An 18,513-nucleotide genomic window follows, 5' to 3' on the forward strand; every position below is an offset into this window, starting at 1 on the left:
TGCAAATGCCTCACTTCTTCCCAATATCCCTTGGGAGAAAGCTGCTCTTAGGTAATAATTATCTGCTCTAAAAACATATTGGCCACAAACATAAAAGCAAATGCAAAACAATTTCTGACTATCAAAGTTGTTATACCAAGATGAGTTGTGTTCATAACCCATGTACTTCGTAACAATACATTTTATTTCAAAGCTCCTTTCATAACACTCAAGGTCACTTAAAAGAGAGCAAAAACAACAAGAAACATCATATGTAGCAGAAAATCATAGGCATTTCCTGTTGATAAATACCCTGTAGGCCAAGTCTGATTTATTCATGTGGAAGTTTGAGTCTGTCTTATGATTAGTTTCACATGATAGGAGGGCGAATACTTCAGTTCAAACCAAACAGCCATATCACAAAAACAGTTTTCTACAATGAAAAACAAAACATTTTCCACCTTCACTCAACCAGAGGTTTCCATTGTTTCCACAAATAGTAGTAAGTTTAACAGGATAAAGCTTTAGGGTGTGACGAGAACTTTTGAGAATTATTTGACATCGTATACCACATGTTCCTCTATATCAATTAAGAACAGATATTCAAAGAGATTATTAGAAAGGAAATTGAAAAAGCACAACTGATTTATAGGATTTCCTAAGCTAAATGACTGCAGAGATGAATTTCCAGAAAGAGGAAGCTAAAGCTTTATTTGTACACAGCGAGCATTCATTCAATATGTATTTTTGCACAAGCAAATGTAGAAAAAAAAGCAAAAAAGTGCTTCTTTAAATGTTTTGAAATTTTTGATGATATTATTTAATAGATGTCCCCTTTTTCTAAATTAAAAGTGTAAAAAAATAAAATAAGACTTATTTGCTTAAAATGATAATGAACATTAAAGAAGTTGTAATATTGCATTGTTTTGCGAGGCAAGTTTTTTTTTTATATTTCGGATAGTAATGAAAATAAAAATAAAAAAACATAAAAAAATGAATTTGTTCCGCAGTTTTAACTGATAGAGTCAGAAAATAATTCAAGTCCCGTATTCTGAAGCTGTGACTTCCTCCACATCTGCCGTTCAATCATCAGGTCAAACTCTTGCCTTTCTCTAGAAAAAGATAAAAAAGAAGAAAAGAACATTCATAAGTTTCAAATATGGGCCAAGATATTATTTGTATTTTAAACTTTTAACATTTGAAAACACTCAAATCCTACCTGTTACTAATGCATCGCCCTTTCAGGTACTTCTCTTCTGCCTTTTTGACCGAAACGTTGTCCACCCCAGCAATGGCATATATGATAGCCTGCAAGAAAATTACAAGTTAAAAAATAAAAAGAGAGACGTGTGCAAAAATGTAATCGATAATGTGAGTCTTCCCTTACCTCTGGTAGAAGCACATCTAGGACAAAAGGGACGTGCTCCATTGACTTCACGTCGGCAAGGCGAGGGGATTTGGGCACGGCTTTAGCGTAGAGCTCATTCAGGTACCAGTAGACCCGATCCAGCTGCTGGTCATCTTCCAGGTAAATGTTCACCACTCTCCTTCTTTTGGCACTTAGAAAAGAGCGAAGCCATCTGGACTCCTGCTGGCCTCGGATCACGGCCTGCAAGCAGATTAATATCGAGAAATTAAGACAAACGGTGAAGGTTCTGCTGGAATGCATTAATATCAGTTAATAAGTTTAATTGGAAATACATCAGTAGAAATGATCAAATCATCAAGAACTTCAAGGGTTTTGACCAGGTGGATGTTGGAGTGAGATTCTTGTGCTTTGACCTAAATCAGAATAGGATGGTTTGATGGCATCCAGATCCAGTTACATTCAAAATGCCTTTAGACAATTAAACAACATTAAATTACATTGACAATAATATTATGAAATCTTCAAAATGTTCCGCAAAACTTGGATATAACCTGACAACGTTAACCGACTGAATACGATAGGCTGAAACGATTAAATGACTTGTATAATAATGGTCAATATGGTAATAGATTAATCGTTAACCGGAGAGTCAAAAAAAGGCCATTTGGTGAAAGAACAACACAGTAATTAAGCCAAAACTACAAAAATGGATCAACGTACATTTTCCATTTAAAAAAGAAAATAAACTCAGATGGCATTGTTTTAGCTTCACCTGGTTCAAATTTAGTGAAAAAATAAATAATAATAATAATAATAATAAAAAGAATACTATTAAGCACCTCTTGCTATCTAATTATTCAGTTAATCCAATATAACTGAATAATGTTTAGTTTCTTTTTGAAAAAACACAAAAGGTACATAAATTATTTATATTTTATCTACTTCTAATATTGTACAAAATAAGCTTATTCAGAGAACTAAAAAAAAATCTGCAGAACGTGCCAGTTGTTTATCAAATTAATTGATTAATCATCAGAATAATTAATTACTGAAATGGTTGTTAGTTTCAGCCATCATTATTGACCACCGACATTGGTGGTCATGCTAACTAGCCTGAGCTTTCATGGCAGGCTTCCTCATGTGGAACTAGCTATACACAAGCATGAGTGACAGCGCTAAGATCCTCCTCCGGGCTCTGATTGGTTGCTTCAGTGCATTTCTGCAGATGGCTGTAGGAGAGCAAGAAGAATGCAGAGGAGCTCAATTTTTCACAGATTATCTGTCTCACACTATATCGTCACAAATATGTAAAAAACATATTTTTTAAACTAACTTTAAGCGGCTATAGAAATAATCAGAGTCCCACTGCATTAATATGCACTTAGCTTTAGTGTTACTCCATGTAAAAACACAAACAGTCACTGTGACTCTTTAACCGAGTGAATACTCGTGTCAGGTGCTCGACTGTTATTGTCTAAACAAGTTTTCAGCAGAACAATATGTTTTCCAAAGCCCAGAGACATGCAGAGCTTTCATGTTGGAAGTAACGTAAAAGTTCAAGCTGCGGTAGCTGAGGAACAGTCTCATGCTGTTCATAAAAAACAAAGACAAAACAATGATCACTATTGTGAAACATGCATCACTATTATTATTGGTCAGTTTAAAATAGATGATTATACTGTGTACCATGACCAACTTCCCTAATGCATATCTCACACATAAAAAAACAGACTGAAAGTGTAGATTAAAGGTAGATCATTTCCCCCATAACAAAGACTGCATGCTGTTAATATGAAGCTGACCTCATAAACCTCTCAAACACATGAATGATATGTTTACTGGGAGGACGACTACTACCAGCCAAAAGGTGTGCAGGTATCACAACTGCTAGAGAACCATAAGAAAATACTCAAATATTAAGATTTATTATGCATCTTTCAGAGATCAGAGTAGATACTTGTAGTATAGTTTCAGCAAAAATTAAGTTAAACTACTTGTTCAGTTCAGGGTGCTCCTCAGATGCAAGTCAGTAAAGAAATAATGCTTCATGCTAACCCAAATTACCCAAACGTTTAAAGGCACTGCAGTTCAGCAAACTGGTCGAACCACTTCCATCCACCTCATTAGATATAAAAGGATGTGAAATGTGAAGGAAGACCGTCTGTAGCAGCAGCAGAAAGAAAGAAATAAAGAATCCTACCAGGAGATGTTTCTCCACCATCCGCTGCTTGACAATGAAATGAACCAGCTTCTCATTGGCTCGGTTATGAGCAGCATGAGTTCGGTCGGGCAGCAGCCTCTTGGAGCACGTGGAAACGTCTTTGTACTTCTCACCAACACTGTCCTCCTGGTGATGTTCACACGGTTCCTCCGTTATGACGTCACTGGTGATTGTTAGTCTGTCTGAGGCAGCCTGAGGATACTTCCTCCTCACCGGATAACCTGTTGGAAAAACAGCAACAGTGATTAGCATTACAGCGTCAGGTGACTGCGAAGGCGTCGCTGAAGAAACTTACTCATGTCATGATTACAATACTCAATGAAGGAGCCTGAAAATGAGCCGCATGCTGGAAGCAAAACAGAGAACGACACATGGTAAGCAATAATTCACAAAGAAAAACAATGTTTACATAAAATGTGAAAGTCAGAGGACTTTATCATATCTGGTCTGTGTACAGTGTAAATGTAGACAGTCTACATCCATTTCCAAAGGACTGGAGAAAGTAGAAAACAAAGGACTTCCAACATCACCTCAAACAAAAACCGTTTTGTTAAACTCCAGTCTGATTTCTGCTGATTTATCTGCTCTGCAACTCTACAGGTCGCAGAAATGCACTTTGGTTTCTCACCTATGAAATTCACTTCATTCTTTTTTTCTGATGCTTCTATTCTTATACTTCCTGTTTTTGTTTTTAATCTAAAGCATTTGCAGATTAACAAAGCAGACTATAGTAATTACTGTAATTCCTACTGACCAATACGCATCCTGTAGTCTTCGATAAACTCCAAGGACCATGTAATAGCAGCCTCATATGACTCTTTGGCTTTTTGCTAGAGAAGAAACAAAGTGTCAGGAAAACAATCTTCACAAATCAGTCAGTGGTGTTTGAACAGAGCTTACCATCAGCTCATCTGCTTCTTCACAGTCAAAGGGTTTCAAGGTTCTCAGAGGCAATGTAAACCTTCAAGAACAACATTTGAAAGAAAAATTCAGAAAAATCATTAATGTTACGCTCAATAACACTTCAGAAAAGATGCATTTACAGGGGGAAATGAGTAAAGAGCAAATGGCAATGAAAAGAAAAGCAGATTTTTGTTCCTACCCCTTTTGTTTCTGAATCCCTGTGAACGCCTGGTCAACAAACATGACACTTGCTTTCTTCTGTCGTCGGTTCACATTTTTTACCTGCAGAAAACAAAACAGAACAGATCCAAAAACATCAGAAATGTTAAGTAGTTAGAGGTGTGTTTTTCTGGTCTTAATTAGGGTACACAAAAGTTATCAAAAGTTGTCCTGTTCATTTATTCAAGCAATTATAACAACACATGGGCTGAAAGGCCACTCAGAGAGGCAGAAGACATTGCTCCACACCCTAATTGTTAAGACATGACCTGCGGTCTTATTACACTGAAAATCAAAGCGCTATGGCTAATACCGTAGCCACATTTGGAACAAAAAGGTTGCAAACCTGAAAACGTCATCTGATCTGTGAAGAACAGAAGTAGCAGTAGAGCTGCAACGATTCCTCGAATAATTTGAGTTCGTCGATTATTAAAATTCCTCGAGGCAAATTATGTGACCCAAAGCTTTGTTAAATTATGTTTTATTGTTTAGCGCACCGTGTTCCAGCTGGGTGATTATTTATGTTGCGCAACGCTCTCACTTCTGCCTCTGAGTTGTTGCTAAGTGTTGGCAGCATAACGTCAAATTTTTAAATTCTTTCAGGGTTGGGATTGTAATGATTGGTGACAATGTCTGGATTTTTATTGTTTTGTGGGGGGACCAATAGGCATCCTTAAAGTGACTGGCACGACACCTGGAGTACGGCAGCTTTTCTCCTCCCAGAGCTGCTGCCTTGTGGTGGTGAAAAGCGCTGCAGGAGCATTTATACAGGTGAGCGGATAGACTGAATACGGCGGGCGGCTGAGCAGTTGATGGTTTCAGTGTAAGTGTAGCTTTATGAACGAACCGGAAAATAAATTTCATATCATCCCAGTCGCAACAAATGGATGGCGGAGCGCATCATGGCGTTGCATAGCTGGTAGATGAGTTTTTATGTACGATGATGGAAATTCAGTCACCAACATGAACATAAAGCTATAAATGGTTGTGAAAAGTGGGAGTTCATCTATTAAACTGACTCAAGATGGCCGATAGACATTTTTTATAAGTGTCTGCTGCTTTATTATTCAATTTAATATAATTTCATATTTTTGTTAAATTTTGTCCAGATTAACTGGTAAATTTACAACTATTATGGATGCAGGTTAATTTTCTAAACTACAGGGATGTTATTGTTCAGGATGCATGAATATAAAAAATTGGTTCAATGTTGATATCCAATAGTAACACTGCGGCCATGGTAGAATTTACCGATATTTTACTTCATCAAATTTTTTTTGACAACTCGATTAATTGTACGAATAATCGATAGAACGCTCAGTTACTAAAATAACCTTTTACCACAGCTCGAGGAAGCAGTATCATCTGTTGGGGGTGTTCAGCTGCAGGAGGGTCAGGTGCCACTCCAAAAATAGAAAATAGATATCGCATGAGGAAATGACCATATGTGGAAATACTGAGACAACATCTCAATAAACCAGGAAGTCAAAGTCTAGCTACAAATGAGCCAAAGACAATAAACACACAACCAAGGCAGCTACAAAGTGGCTTAAGGACAATAATGTTAATGTTTGTAGTGGCCTTGGAAAATTTCTAAGCAGACCTGTTAAGATGTGTGGGAGCAAAAACTCTGTTCTCCCGGTTCTGTCTGGAGGAACGGCCCAAAATCCCAGCAAACTATTTTGAGGAACATATTAATAGAAACAACTTTGCTAATACTAACTGAGCTTAGAATAAGAAATGTTCATTGTGAGAGATATTTTAGTTAGTATCTCCTAATGTTTTCCTCCTTACCAATGCAGGCCAGTATGGATAATTTCTACATCTGCCCCACACAAACGCTCCTTCTGTGATCGATGGAGGTTCTGTAAGACAAAACAGTGATCAATAAAAAAAGAAATCCACTAGGACTGGTTCTTGTGGAGATCGTTTGCATTCAGCCACTGCGGTTTTCTCCTTACTATTGTTTTTCTGCATCAGGAAACTTGGCAGATCGTCCTCCTCCTCATCTTCACTCTCATTTTCTTGTAAGGGCAGAGAGGGCAGCTGTTCCTCTTCATGGTTCAGTTCGATTGAAAGATCTGAAGACAGCAAAGAGTCATCTTTTTGGGGATTAGAGAGCAGACAAGACAAGGGAGTCAGAGGTGATTCCTGTATTCAGCAAAATTATGTCAAATTGCACAGTGACAAATAATTATTTTTTAAATATAGAACCATTAAAACTTAATCTGAAACAAGCAAAAGGTGCTATACGCAATTAGCTGTGCCAGTGGTTCTTTAAGACGTTTATTTTAGGTATATTGAGACAAACATCAGACGGTACCTTGTTCAGCTACATCAGGCTTCTGCAGCTCAAACCTCGGCCTGAAGGGTTTGGATGGCTGAGTGCCGTTTCCCTTTGCATCTCCAGTCACGTTCTTCCGCGTCCTGCCACGCCGACGCTTCGTTGGAGTCCCATTTTTCTGGGTTTGCTCCACGGCTCTGCTTTGTCTCAGTTGCTTTGGCTGGGAAGTTCGAGACTTCCTTTTTTGAGGTTTCGATTTGTGGAGTGGTGGATCATCCTCTGTAGTCTGCAGCAACATAAAAAGATGTTATATTAAACATGTCACTCAAACGATATTAAACCATTTAACTTTAAGTCAGTTCCATCGGGTATGAAATATCTGGGTATACGACTTCACTCAGATGTAGAGGAAATAATGCTACTGAGTATGGAACTGCTTTTTCAGCAAGATAAAAAACTAATCTTGCTAAATGGGCAAAATTGAAACTCTTTATGGGGAAAGGTGAATGTAATAAAAATGGTGATAGCCCCATTATTCAATTATGTGTCCATCATGGTGCCTGTTGACATCCCGCCCCAGGTTTACAAACAGCATGAGACTTATGTTAAGGACTTTCTTTGGGACAAGAAGAAACCCAGAATTAGGATTAAGAAAATGTGGTGTGCAAGGGACGTAGCGGTCATGGCCCTCCCTAATGTAAGGCTATGTAATCTTGCATTTGAAATGTCTAGGTCGTCCACATATTTTGAAAAGAGAGAAAGAAAACTGAGCTGGATGGATTTAAGAAGAATTAGTAAACCCTGTCAGATCAATAGCTATCCTTTCCCATGGTAAAGTAGATAATACACAACCAAGTGGTTATTAGCTGTTATAATAACTTTCTGGTTATTATAAAGTGTTGATTTGCCAATACCGCTTTTTACCACGTTTTCTGATTTCTTCTTGAGAAAGACAACATAAGAAGGGTTTTTAAAAATTACTTTTTATCTTCACTTTTCTGGTTACTGTAATCAACACTGCTCTAAAATGTCAGGGCCATATTATCCATCCCTTTGTATAAATATAATGCCATAAAAGATTAAGGAAACCAATTATTTTGATTTTCCAAATCAAAAGATGGACAGTGCATCTCTAAAGCTATAAAAATTGCCAAACTGAACAAATTAGAAAGCATCTCTCAGTAAAAATTTACTTCACACCTCACCTTTGCTTGAGTGGTAAATTCTGCATACTCCAGTGGCTCTTCATCAGTTCTTGGAGAGGAGAGTGAAATGTTGGATGTGGAGGAGCAGTGGACAGGCGTTGAAGTCACACTGATGGCTTCTTGTGTCCGTCTCCTTCGTCCCCTGCGTCTGTTGGGTGTAATCGGTTCAGATTCCAAAGCAGGCGAGCTGAGATTGGCGAGATTATCAAAAATGGACACTTCCGCAGCTGGAGGAGACAGGATCTTATTAATGACGGGTGACTCTTTGGAGTCGCTTTTCCTTATTTTACGAGGTCTCCCTGGAAGATAATACAAAAATAGCCTCAAATCAGAACAACCAATAAACAGCTGAGTCAAAACAGCTTTGAAATAGGACAACATGGACAATGCAGAAGATTAAATGCTGTACCTCTCATTGTTGTGTGGTTCAGTGTGCTCCTCTCATTGGAATGATATGCTTTGAGTTTGTTGGCAGACAGATGAACATGAGTACAGAAGCGACATTACCAGGGGAAATGTCATTCACCCGGGCAACATGAATTTCCTTTGTAACAATAAAGATGACAGACAGATTAAGAAATTAATAGAGAAATTATTAAGCAAAAAATTGTACACTGGTGAATTCATGTTAAATATGTTGTCCAACTCTCTGCAAAATGACGGGTATTTTACAAACGCAGCTTTGTTTACTACCATGTGTCAAAACAAGCAAGATCGGCAGTTGAATAATAAGCAAGCATTAAGATCATATTCAGATTAAAAATGCATACAAACAACATGCAAAACAAGCTAGTTATTTTTTGAAAATGCGCCGAACAACCCAAAAACGTCTGCTGGTATTTTTATTACACAAGGATTCAACGTATAGCATTATCATTTAAAGCTTAAAAGCCAAAACGGGAGATAATAACGTACAAATAACTCGCGCAAAGCAAGAGGTGGGATATCAAAACATAAGAAGCCAACTTCCAACACTGACAAAAATAGCTACAGATTGAAACTCACCGTAAAGGCTGTGATTGTTCAGAAACCGAAAGCCATCATGCGTCCCAGTGCCTGCTCATATTTACTGCTGGTTGCAGGTTGCAATAGGTAGAAAAACAAAGTGCTGAAAACTAGCTAAATACTACACGGAAAACCGAAAGCAACGCGATATCAACACAAATTCCTGTTTGGAACAAGACATGACTCTTGCTTCCATTCGCGGGCTGTGAAGCGCTCTTAAAGAATTAACCCAACGCCCCCTAGTGCTCCGGAGGGCAGATGACAGCTGGTATGAAATGTGTTGTAGAAATTTTTCTTTAAAATTACCCTCATATTATGTAAATTACAAAAACTTATTTATAGCAGAAACTCAACTCACAAAGTAAAACACACAATATAGATTAATTATACTGAAATTGATGTTTTAAGCCTTTATTTTTGTTGATCATGGTAATTTTCTGCTTACAGATATTGAAAACCCACCATTTAAGATTTGAATAAAACAAAATCAGGCCTCTGGGTCTCCATGTTAAAATTCCTGCTTAAAGGACTTTTTAAAGGTACTTTTAATATAACAAACAAGCCTCATTGCAGCACATAATTATGCTGCATATAGACAGAGACAATGCAAATATGTCTAAGTAAAATGGATAATATCAAAAGGTCAGTATATAAATCCAATAAGAGAAGCTCTGATATTCAGAGTGATGTTTTTATATACAGTATTATGGTTCAGCTGACTGAAATCTAAAACTAATTTTCACATAAACGTTTAATAAATAAATATTATTAAGACATAACTTATTTTGTAACAAAAAAATCATTGCTAAAGAAAATGCTGCATCCAAGTGTATTAATGGCAAGTTGAGTGGAAGAACCATGCATAAACAGCCTGGACAACTGCAGCTATGTACAAGTTCAGAAAATATACACAAGGTAATAATTGCAGCTGGAGTCAATGCTTCAAAAGTCCTCACGCTTTAACATATCAGGATTTGGCAACAACGGCTGCATTTCCTCCGTTAAGTTACTCCTGAACCAGATGCACCTGGTTCAGGAGTTAACAGTCACTTACTGTTAAGTCATTTACTCACCTGGGCTATGAGTAAATGAACTTGGCTGTTGCTTGTTGTCCAAAGTCCTCTTTTCACATGAAAGTGCATTTTGTATTTCATTTGGAAATACATAAAGTCCCATAGGAAGAGCACTAAATACTTCTCTTTGCTGGCAAAGTTTATGAAGATCATTAATTTTCCAGCAGAACTGGGCACCGGCACAATCTGCCAAAAGTACAAATATCCTCCTTAGTGACCATGATATCACTGAACTTCATTGGCCAGCAAACATGTCTGACCTAAACTCCATAGAAAAGAAGTACAGTCAACATGAAAGTAGGAGACACCGGACCTGGTACTGGTACTACAGGGGGATCTCCTCCATGACAAACTGCGCTGATGCAGTAATAAAGACAAAAAAAGACCTGATCAGGCATTGGGAATTGACTCTTTCCATTCCCAATTAAGTTAAGTTAGTGTTTAATTTTGAAAATGATAAAACATGCGAACAGCTTCCACATTCCCTTTTGTTTTTTTAAGGACTGAATTAAGAGGAGCATCAGCAAAATATTTGGAATAACTGTGATTTTTTAAATGATTTATATTTTATTTTAAGAGAAGAATCCTATACAAGTACATTTTTCTCTTTGTGGCTGAAATATTTCGCTTTACCCTTTTAACTTATAATTAGTCCAACAGTACAGTCCTTTTCCCCACCGGATGTTTTTACCCGTAATAACCCCACATTGCCTGCAGAGGGTACTGTGTACCTGCTCATCTACTGATCACGTTGGTTTATTGTGAGTAGTTGAACACAGGGGTCTTCTCTGCAATGCAAATCAATTAAGATTTTTCCTCCAGCAGAGATCTCTTGATTTTCATAAGGTGGAATCAGGATAATTAAACAGAAGTTTTGGCATGAAGTCTGAAGCTCCTAGCATAGCAGCAGCAGCAGCAGCAGAGTTGTGACGGACCAGTCCACACTCTTAGACACTTCCACTCAATACTGCATACATATAATCATTATTATTTTTATTATATTATTACACACAATGATTACTAGTGATCTAAAACTGACATATTCTGAGATAAATTAAAGTCCTCCAAATACAAAGGTTTCCCATATTTTTAAGGTGTCTAGACAGTAGACACAGGACATGAATATATTTATATATAGTTGGGGGTTTTTTCTCTCTCTCTGACGCATGCAGTCCAGCTGCCACTCAGCTGGAACCTCTGGACGTGTGATTGGCCTAAGGTCGATGAGGGGCAGGTTGGCCCCGCCCTCATCCAGATGTGCGTCTCGCTCCAGCGTCCTTAGTCCACTGCTGTCTGCAGCAGAGTGCGGAGCGTCGTGAAGTCAACAGGAGGGAGCGCATGGGTCCATTTAAAGTCCCAAAAGCAAGGCGCACGCAGACTCTCGTCCCTGATGTGTTTTTTCAGTCGGATGCTACCCATTCTAACATGTGTTGATCATGTTTTGTGATCTTCACGGTGGACTTCACCCTGGAGGAGTTAGATCTACCTGAGCGGGTTGAGATGCACCGCTAATGGAGACAGGCAGGGCTAAGCGCGGTGCCACTCCAGCGCGCTGAGCAGAGAGCCACAGAGCCTCATTCAGTGCGGAGCGCAATCTGCCGCATGACTTGTGCATCTTTTCTCTGCGCTGCAACTATTTCTGGCTCAATTTTCACCAAAGGAGCCCGGTTTGTTTTCCTTGCAGCTTGATGGGGATCACACCTCTCACCACATGCGTCTGAGTACGGCGTGAGGTGAACCTCAAGACCGAGACGAGCGACCTGCAGGGGCGCGCAGTTAATTGAAATCGATCCAGCGGTTTGTTTTTTGAATGTGAAGCGGCAGAAGAGGTTATTTCTCCTCTCCTCCTCCTTCTCCCCCTCCTCTTACCTACAACATGACTTCACTGTCGGGGACTAGGGAGAGGAGCAGCCGGAGCAGAAAACATGGGGTAGGTATTTTATTTTTAAATTCCAGATGAGTTGCTCCTTCTCTGTGTGTAAACCTGGAAAATCTAAAAACTTATCATCCATTCAAGGCACCACCCACTACATTGAAGTGCAGCTTTCGTCCATCTGTAGCTGGTCATAAATATACAACCTGATGACAGCTCTCATTAGGTTTGTGTCCATGCGTAGCTCACACATCACTGCTCATAGTGTCACATCAGTGGGTTTAGCTGCATCTCTTTAATCATCACTGCCAAGTCAGGTGTTATTCTCACTCTCACACCCGTGTCTCTGACTCATCTGCAATTAGCTTCAATTTATTGCACAGGGTTTGGTCATAATACAGCCGCCTCGCCACTTCCCCGCCCATCATTTTTATACATAGCTGCTTTTTTATGGCCCTAGAATTAGTGGGCCTGCAGCCACTATACCAGAATGTCTAATGCAACCTCAAAAGATCCACTTCTCAGCTCATGAGACTCAGTTGTTCACATTACGAAGTCAGTTTGCAATAACTTGAATTTTTTGTAATGTACTGCTATTTTTTTAGTGAGGAGCTGCGACTCAATACCCAAAGGTCCCATTTACCTCCCTCTTCACTCTACCATTCATCATGAACGAGACTCCAAGATACATTAACTCCTCCTCTAGAGTCGGGGACTTGACCAAAACCTGGAGGGAGCGGTCCACCTTTTTCTGGTTCAGAACTGGAAAAGATGAGGATAGTCAGAACTAAGTCAAAAGATGCCGATAGAACCACATCATCTGCAACAGAAAAACAAAACTCAAAGATCTCACAACCAGACATTCTTCCCTCCACTACTAAGCCTTGGAATCATGCTCATAAATACAACAAATAGGACTGGAGACAAGTGGCAGCCCTGGTTGATCCCCCAACATTCTCTGGGAAAAATCTCAGCTTTTTGCTGAGAGTAAGCAAACAGTTCTTGCTTCAGTCATACAACCAAGACTTTACAATCATCCCTGTTCTCCATGTAACTGCAGCAACACCAACAAAAAAGCTTCAGTGGACCAAACCCTATAGAACCAAAAAGACAGACCCCTCAGAAATCCTGCAAAGGTAAAGATCTAGTCCACATAAGAAACCCCATTCCTCCTTGAACCAAGGGTCAACATTTCTAACATCTTAGACGGGAATTTGTTGAGGTAGAAAGATAAGTGGAGGACTCTCTCTTTTTCTAAAAATTAGGACCACAATCTGGGTCTACTTTTCCAACTGATCATAAAGAAATACGTCAACAACAAAATCCCCTGAATGTCCATAGCTGGCAGTACCTTCGGTTAAATATTTTTCATTTCTGGCATCCTAACACAGGGAAGTTGTTTCATTACCTTAGCAATGTTTGCCACAATAATTGTCTCAGTTTTCCCTGAACCATCAGACTTTGCCACCTGAGACAGAATGGATCCAGTGAGACAGTTCAGGCATCTGTTTAGGATGTCTCCTGAGTGTCTCCATATGGAGGTTAACCAGGCTTTTCCCATTGGGAGTAGAAGACTTCAGCGCAGACCCAAAACATGACGAAGAGACTTTATGTCTCTTCTGGTCTGAAACACCTAGGGCTCTCCAGGAATGATAGAGGGAAAACAATATCTGGGGTGTGCAAACCCTGCAACCTGATCTTTGATAAGTGGAGATTAATATCTCTTATGATATGTCCTAAATTTTAGCTGCCTCGATCATGAGATGTTCATTCAAATTTCATTTTTTTCTGGTTTTTATTTCTATTTATGCATCCAACCATGTGGCCCAAACATCTACGTAGAAGCTGCTGTTTGGTGCACATATGTGCCAAAGATTGCGGGAATTCTTAGTTTTGATGCATTTAGTAAATCAGATTTCTTTGAGTTGGATCTGCCAATTCCTGATCAGAGTTGGTCAACAGATAATAGGACAGCTGATTGCTTTTAGTCAGTGTTGCTGTCTTAAGCTGTTAGTACTCATTTATTTATGTTCACACACTGATTCATTTACTTGGCCCGCTTTTTCTCATGTAGAGGCACGGAGAGGTCATATTATTCATGCAGTTTATGGTCCTCTAATATACTTGCAACATGTCCAGGCCTCTTACCCGACAAAGAAATCCACACACACTGCTCAGCTCAATTTAGAACAGCCAATTAACTGAACATACATGTTTTGTGGCGTGTGGGAGGAAGCTGGAGTCCCTAGAGAAAATTCAGCCGTTCCCTGGGAGAATTCAAGTTAGTGAAGATTCAGACCAGGGAAATCTTGTTGCTCTAAAGAAAGAGCTAATTATCATCTGCATTCGCCAGCAAAATGTGTAAAACATGCAGGAGATAAGAGCTTTTATTCAATTTATAACGTATTCAGAGTCATACTGTGCACTCAGAAATGTTAGTAACGCTGCTCTGCTTGTTCAAGAAAAGGAAGAGCCTCATTGTTTTGCCTTGCTAGCAAAAGGGCAACAGCTTAAAACAGGTCATATGCTCTCACCTTTATGTCGACCTTAACATTACTTTCCTGTCCCTTAGCAACCTCTTATATTTATGTTCACACAGTGTTTTAAAGCAGGATCTATTATGCAAAATTCACTTTTCACAAATTTTTGTACTTCCATTTGGGTCTCAGCTGCTTCTAGAAACAGTCTAATCACTAAGAAAAAAAATACCTGCTCACTCATTTTCTGGCAATAAGTTGATGTTTTTTGGTGTTTAGAAAATGAGTCCCAAACAATCAACGGGCACTGTGCCGTTACCTAGCAACCCCAGCCGAGCCCAGCCCCATTACCTGGGAACCCAAGCTGAGCTCCAGCATGTTTGGTCAGCTGGTTTTACCACTGTGCTGTACAATGGCTGCTGGAAAAGACAAATGTTTTGTTGTTGCTTTACCATCCAGAAACCACTTGCTGCATTCTTGGTGCTTGTGCATGAGACTCCACTTCTGCTTTTCAAAGATCTACGGTTGTATAGTTGCACATCTGTTTGAGTGTCAATGTTGAGGGGGGGTCGTGGCCAGCAGCAGCTTATTTGGATTTAAAGTGACAAGAGGCCCTAAAACAGCTCAAACTGAAAGGAGTTCAAAATATTCAGGACTGAACACATTAAAACCTCATTGTCCAAGAATGATTTTGTATAAAAAATGTAATGAACATGTTTCGTTCAGCCCACAGACTTTTCCTAACCTGTTTAAGGAACCATAATGGGTCGCCTTTAAGATATAGCATGTCTTTCCTAACAGTGAAACTATCTATACATTCTCACAGATGCCTGACTCCTCCCCAACAAAATCGGCCTCCATTTTCCCGGACACATGGTGCCGGAAGGCCTACGAGGAAACCAGCCGCTCCGGCACTCGTCCAGCGCCAGAGGGAGCCGGGTCCATGCCCAGCTCCACTGGTACCCCTTCCCCAGGCTCGGGGATCTCATCGCCAGGTTCCTTCTCTGGATCTCCAGGAACCATTTCCCCTGGGATTGGCACTGGATCACCGGGTTCTCTCGGTGGCTCTCCGGGTTTTGGGACAGGATCGCCGGCCTCAGGGAGTGGAAGTTCGCCTGGAAGTGAAAGGGTGATATGGTGTGAGAACTGCAACACGCGTCTCACAGAGCTGAAGCGTCAAGCACTGAAACTGCTCATCCCAGGCCCGTATTCCAGCAAGGTAAAAACCGTTTGCTTCCCGGAAAACGTTTAAATCTGGCTCATAGGCAGTAGCATAAAGTTTAAAATATTATTCCATGATTAACTGTGACACTCAGACAGAGGCTGTCATTAACTTGGCAGTTCACCAAGGACTGGGGTTCAAATCATTCGCTTGTTTACAGTGGTGCTGTGTCATCAGAGTTATTGTTGCAATAAATCAAAGGGATGCTTTTATCCCATGAGATCCACCCCTGAGCTGAACAGAAGCAAAACAGCCTCTGGGATCTGGAAAATTTATATCTGAAGCTGCTAATCAGGTTCAGACAGAGTGACAAAACAAAATGGTGACCACAAACAAGAAGCTCTGGTTGAGCTTTTATTTCAATTACTTTCAAATCAGTTTATTTACATTGTGGCGTTTCACAGCTGTCAACATAATGCACTTTACAAGACAAACTGCTCCAAGTCATATAGAAATAAGAAATGAAATCAATCAGATTCTTTCCAATCAAATCATGCAGACTCAGAAACTGAGTCCAACTCCAAGGTATTATAATACGGTCGAGTCTGTTTATTCTTGCTTTTGTCCAAGTAACTATCGGTTTAACAAACATCATCATTTTAAAACTGCATTTGTATTTACAGAGATTGTCTTAGTTTGATTATCTAAAATATTTAAATCAGATTAAAGAGAAATCTGTAATGGGATACATATGTTTAATGGAGTTGTACACAGTTATACGGTTGAAAAAGAAATAGAGATGATTGAAATAGACCAACAGGTATTATTTCTTTCCCAGTGTTGCTTCTTAAAACAGCCATAAAAGTCCATTTGTATATAATAAGTGTATGTATTTCTTTTAGACCATGCTCTGAAACAGAGCTTTTGTGATTATTTTGATGTTTGGGTTCAATTGAGGCAAATAGATAAAACATAAATGGAAAAAAAAAAGAATGAAAAAAAGCAAACAATTGTTCATGCAGAGATTTTATACTTGAGCTACAAAAAACACAAATTACCTCCTCTGAGGAGAGCGTTTAAATGTCCAATTTTTTCCGACTATTTGCCATGAATTTTATTTTCCTCTGTTGTAGCTGAATAACTTTAAGCCCACACATTGGCCTTGGGTTAATTGGTAAACAAACACCGATATGCAGAACTGCGTTAATAAAGAGCACAAAGTGAGCACTACATTTGGACTGCTAGAGTTATTGTTCAGCCTATATGTTTGTGCTGGAGTTTCAGGTTCTTTTAATTCAAGGGTTTAACTGTTTGACATTTTTTCAAAGCGTTGAGGTTTGCTGATGGTTAGAAGGCTATTAATTAAGAGCAATTTGGGAATTTGGGTTCAGGTCTTACTGATTACAGCCTTCTTTGTGGTTAAATTTATTGCAGTGGAGGAAGAACACAAAGTCAAAATGATGCATCATAGCTGCTGTAGGTACTGCTTTTGAGAAACTTTTAAAGAATTGTTTTCATTTAGTCACATTATAAACACTGCAATATTTTAAACAACGTACTGAATAATTGTGGGAGTGGGAGAAAAATAATACACAATGTTAGTAATATTTTTTTTAACAATTAAATGGTCACAAATTGCACTACTTTGCAGTTCTCCATTACATAAAATTCCAATAAAATACATCTGGCACCACAAAATATGAAAATATGGGATGTAAAAAGGGGTGTAAATTCTAATTTTATGCAGTATGCTTTTTGATGACTCAGCCCATGTACCTGTCATTCAAGCTCTAATAAACCTCCTGCTGGTGCTTTTTGATTTCCTCCTGTGATGTGGTTTTTTTTTTTAACCATGCATAAACACACCTGACGACTATTTGGGAAGCTTTGATGCGCAAACAGAATCCTTTTTAGTTTTATTTGTTTTGGCATGAACAAGCATCAGTAAAATCCTTCAGCACCACTGTCAACTAGATCTTTTATGGTTTAGCAGAACTGGTTTTACACAGAAAGGCAGAGTTCACTCCCAGACTTCATTTACATGTTTTCTCTTGCCTGACATGCTAACTTTCCTCATCAAAGCAACACATGAAGCAGTTAACGTTTTCTGATTCTAGTGATTCTCTTAACTTCTACACGTTGCCCTTCTCCTTTCTGCAGAGCTTCAATGCAGAAGCAGGAGTTGTTCTGCTTGCTTTCAAATTCCTGTGGGTCATTACTGAATACCTTAACAGTTCAGTTATTTTAGCCAGGTAAAGTTTCCCGGCTGGCCTTTCTTTTGTTTAGCCCAGACGTGAGTAAACTGACCTGTGCAGGTGTTCTGTGTCAAAGAAAAACTGAACTCATGTCCTTGATGAAGCAATGTGACCCAATAATCCTTCACCTTCAGCAAATGTGCTGGAAAAGCAGTTTTCTGTGTGTGCGTGTGCGTGTGTGTGTGTGTGTGTGTGTGTGTTTCCTGCAGTGGTGCACTGTCAGAATGAGACCTGGTGATATTCCTATGGGACAGAGGAGTGTGTGCGACCCCCATCATACACACACATAACAGGAATACTAACACACATTCATCAACTTTTACAAACCACACAAACCTCGGTTTGTCTCATGAATATGAATATATGACAGGTCACACAAACACACACACACATTCACACACTGTCTAACCCTGATCTTAAACCAAGTCTATACCTTTAAATTGAACAATTTATGCAGCTGTGACCTGCTTTTGGTCCCTCCAGAAAAC

General features: G+C 39.2%; 2 protein-coding genes and 1 long non-coding RNA gene across 8 annotated transcripts in view; 1 reads left to right on the plus strand and 2 right to left on the minus strand.

Annotated features, from left to right (window-relative positions):
• Positions 1–91: 91 nt before the first annotated feature.
• Positions 92–9,392, minus strand: si:dkey-127k13.1 (PWWP domain-containing DNA repair factor 3A). Of its 2 annotated transcripts, none has more exons than XM_044096018.1 (14): positions 9,186–9,392; positions 8,590–8,724; positions 8,181–8,479; positions 7,015–7,261; positions 6,653–6,772; positions 6,486–6,556; positions 4,672–4,754; positions 4,470–4,530; positions 4,324–4,399; positions 3,865–3,915; positions 3,549–3,790; positions 1,367–1,588; positions 1,199–1,287; positions 92–1,091 (listed from the first exon to the last, which is right to left on the minus strand). In XM_044096018.1, the coding sequence occupies exons 2-14, from the start codon at positions 8,594–8,596 to the stop codon at positions 992–994; spliced, it is 1,668 nt and encodes a 555-aa protein (XP_043951953.1). In that variant the 5' UTR covers positions 8,597–8,724; positions 9,186–9,392; the 3' UTR covers positions 92–991. The 2 variants fall into 2 exon arrangements, with proteins under 2 accessions (XP_043951953.1, XP_043951947.1); XM_044096012.1 differs by having other exon boundaries at positions 6,653–6,793.
• Positions 9,393–11,338: 1,946 nt separating this feature from the next.
• Positions 11,339–18,513, plus strand: part of kif26ba (kinesin family member 26Ba) — a 98,974-nt gene continuing 91,799 nt past the window's right edge. For 2 of the 4 annotated variants that reach the window (XM_044096057.1, XM_044096048.1), the window contains exons 1-2: positions 11,339–12,188; positions 15,435–15,827. In XM_044096057.1, the coding sequence (XP_043951992.1) occupies positions 12,135–12,188; positions 15,435–15,827 (447 nt within the window). In that variant the 5' untranslated portion in view covers positions 11,339–12,134. The remainder of the gene's footprint in view (positions 12,189–15,434; positions 15,828–18,513) is intronic. The other 2 variants (XM_044096029.1, XM_044096038.1) reach the window with 1 other exon arrangement.
• Positions 14,505–18,513, minus strand: part of LOC122819384 — a 56,590-nt gene continuing 52,581 nt past the window's right edge. Inside the window, exon 4 of one of the 2 annotated variants that reach the window (XR_006368603.1) lies at positions 14,505–15,723. This is a non-coding gene — a long non-coding RNA (uncharacterized LOC122819384). The remainder of the gene's footprint in view (positions 15,724–18,513) is intronic. The other variant, XR_006368605.1, reaches the window with a different exon arrangement.

Source organism: Gambusia affinis, linkage group LG02, assembly GCF_019740435.1.
Source record: "Gambusia affinis linkage group LG02, SWU_Gaff_1.0, whole genome shotgun sequence".
In the NCBI taxonomy this organism is placed as follows: Eukaryota; Metazoa; Chordata; class Actinopteri; order Cyprinodontiformes; family Poeciliidae; genus Gambusia; species Gambusia affinis.

Coding starts and splice junctions, on each gene's coding strand:
- si:dkey-127k13.1 (XM_044096012.1), bottom strand. Junction 4,400..4,469: donor AAGAAGCAGATGAGCTGATG/GTAAGCTCTGTT, acceptor TTTCTTCTCTAG/CAAAAAGCCAAAGAGTCATA. Junction 3,791..3,864: donor GTATTGTAATCATGACATGA/GTAAGTTTCTTC, acceptor TTTTTCCAACAG/GTTATCCGGTGAGGAGGAAG.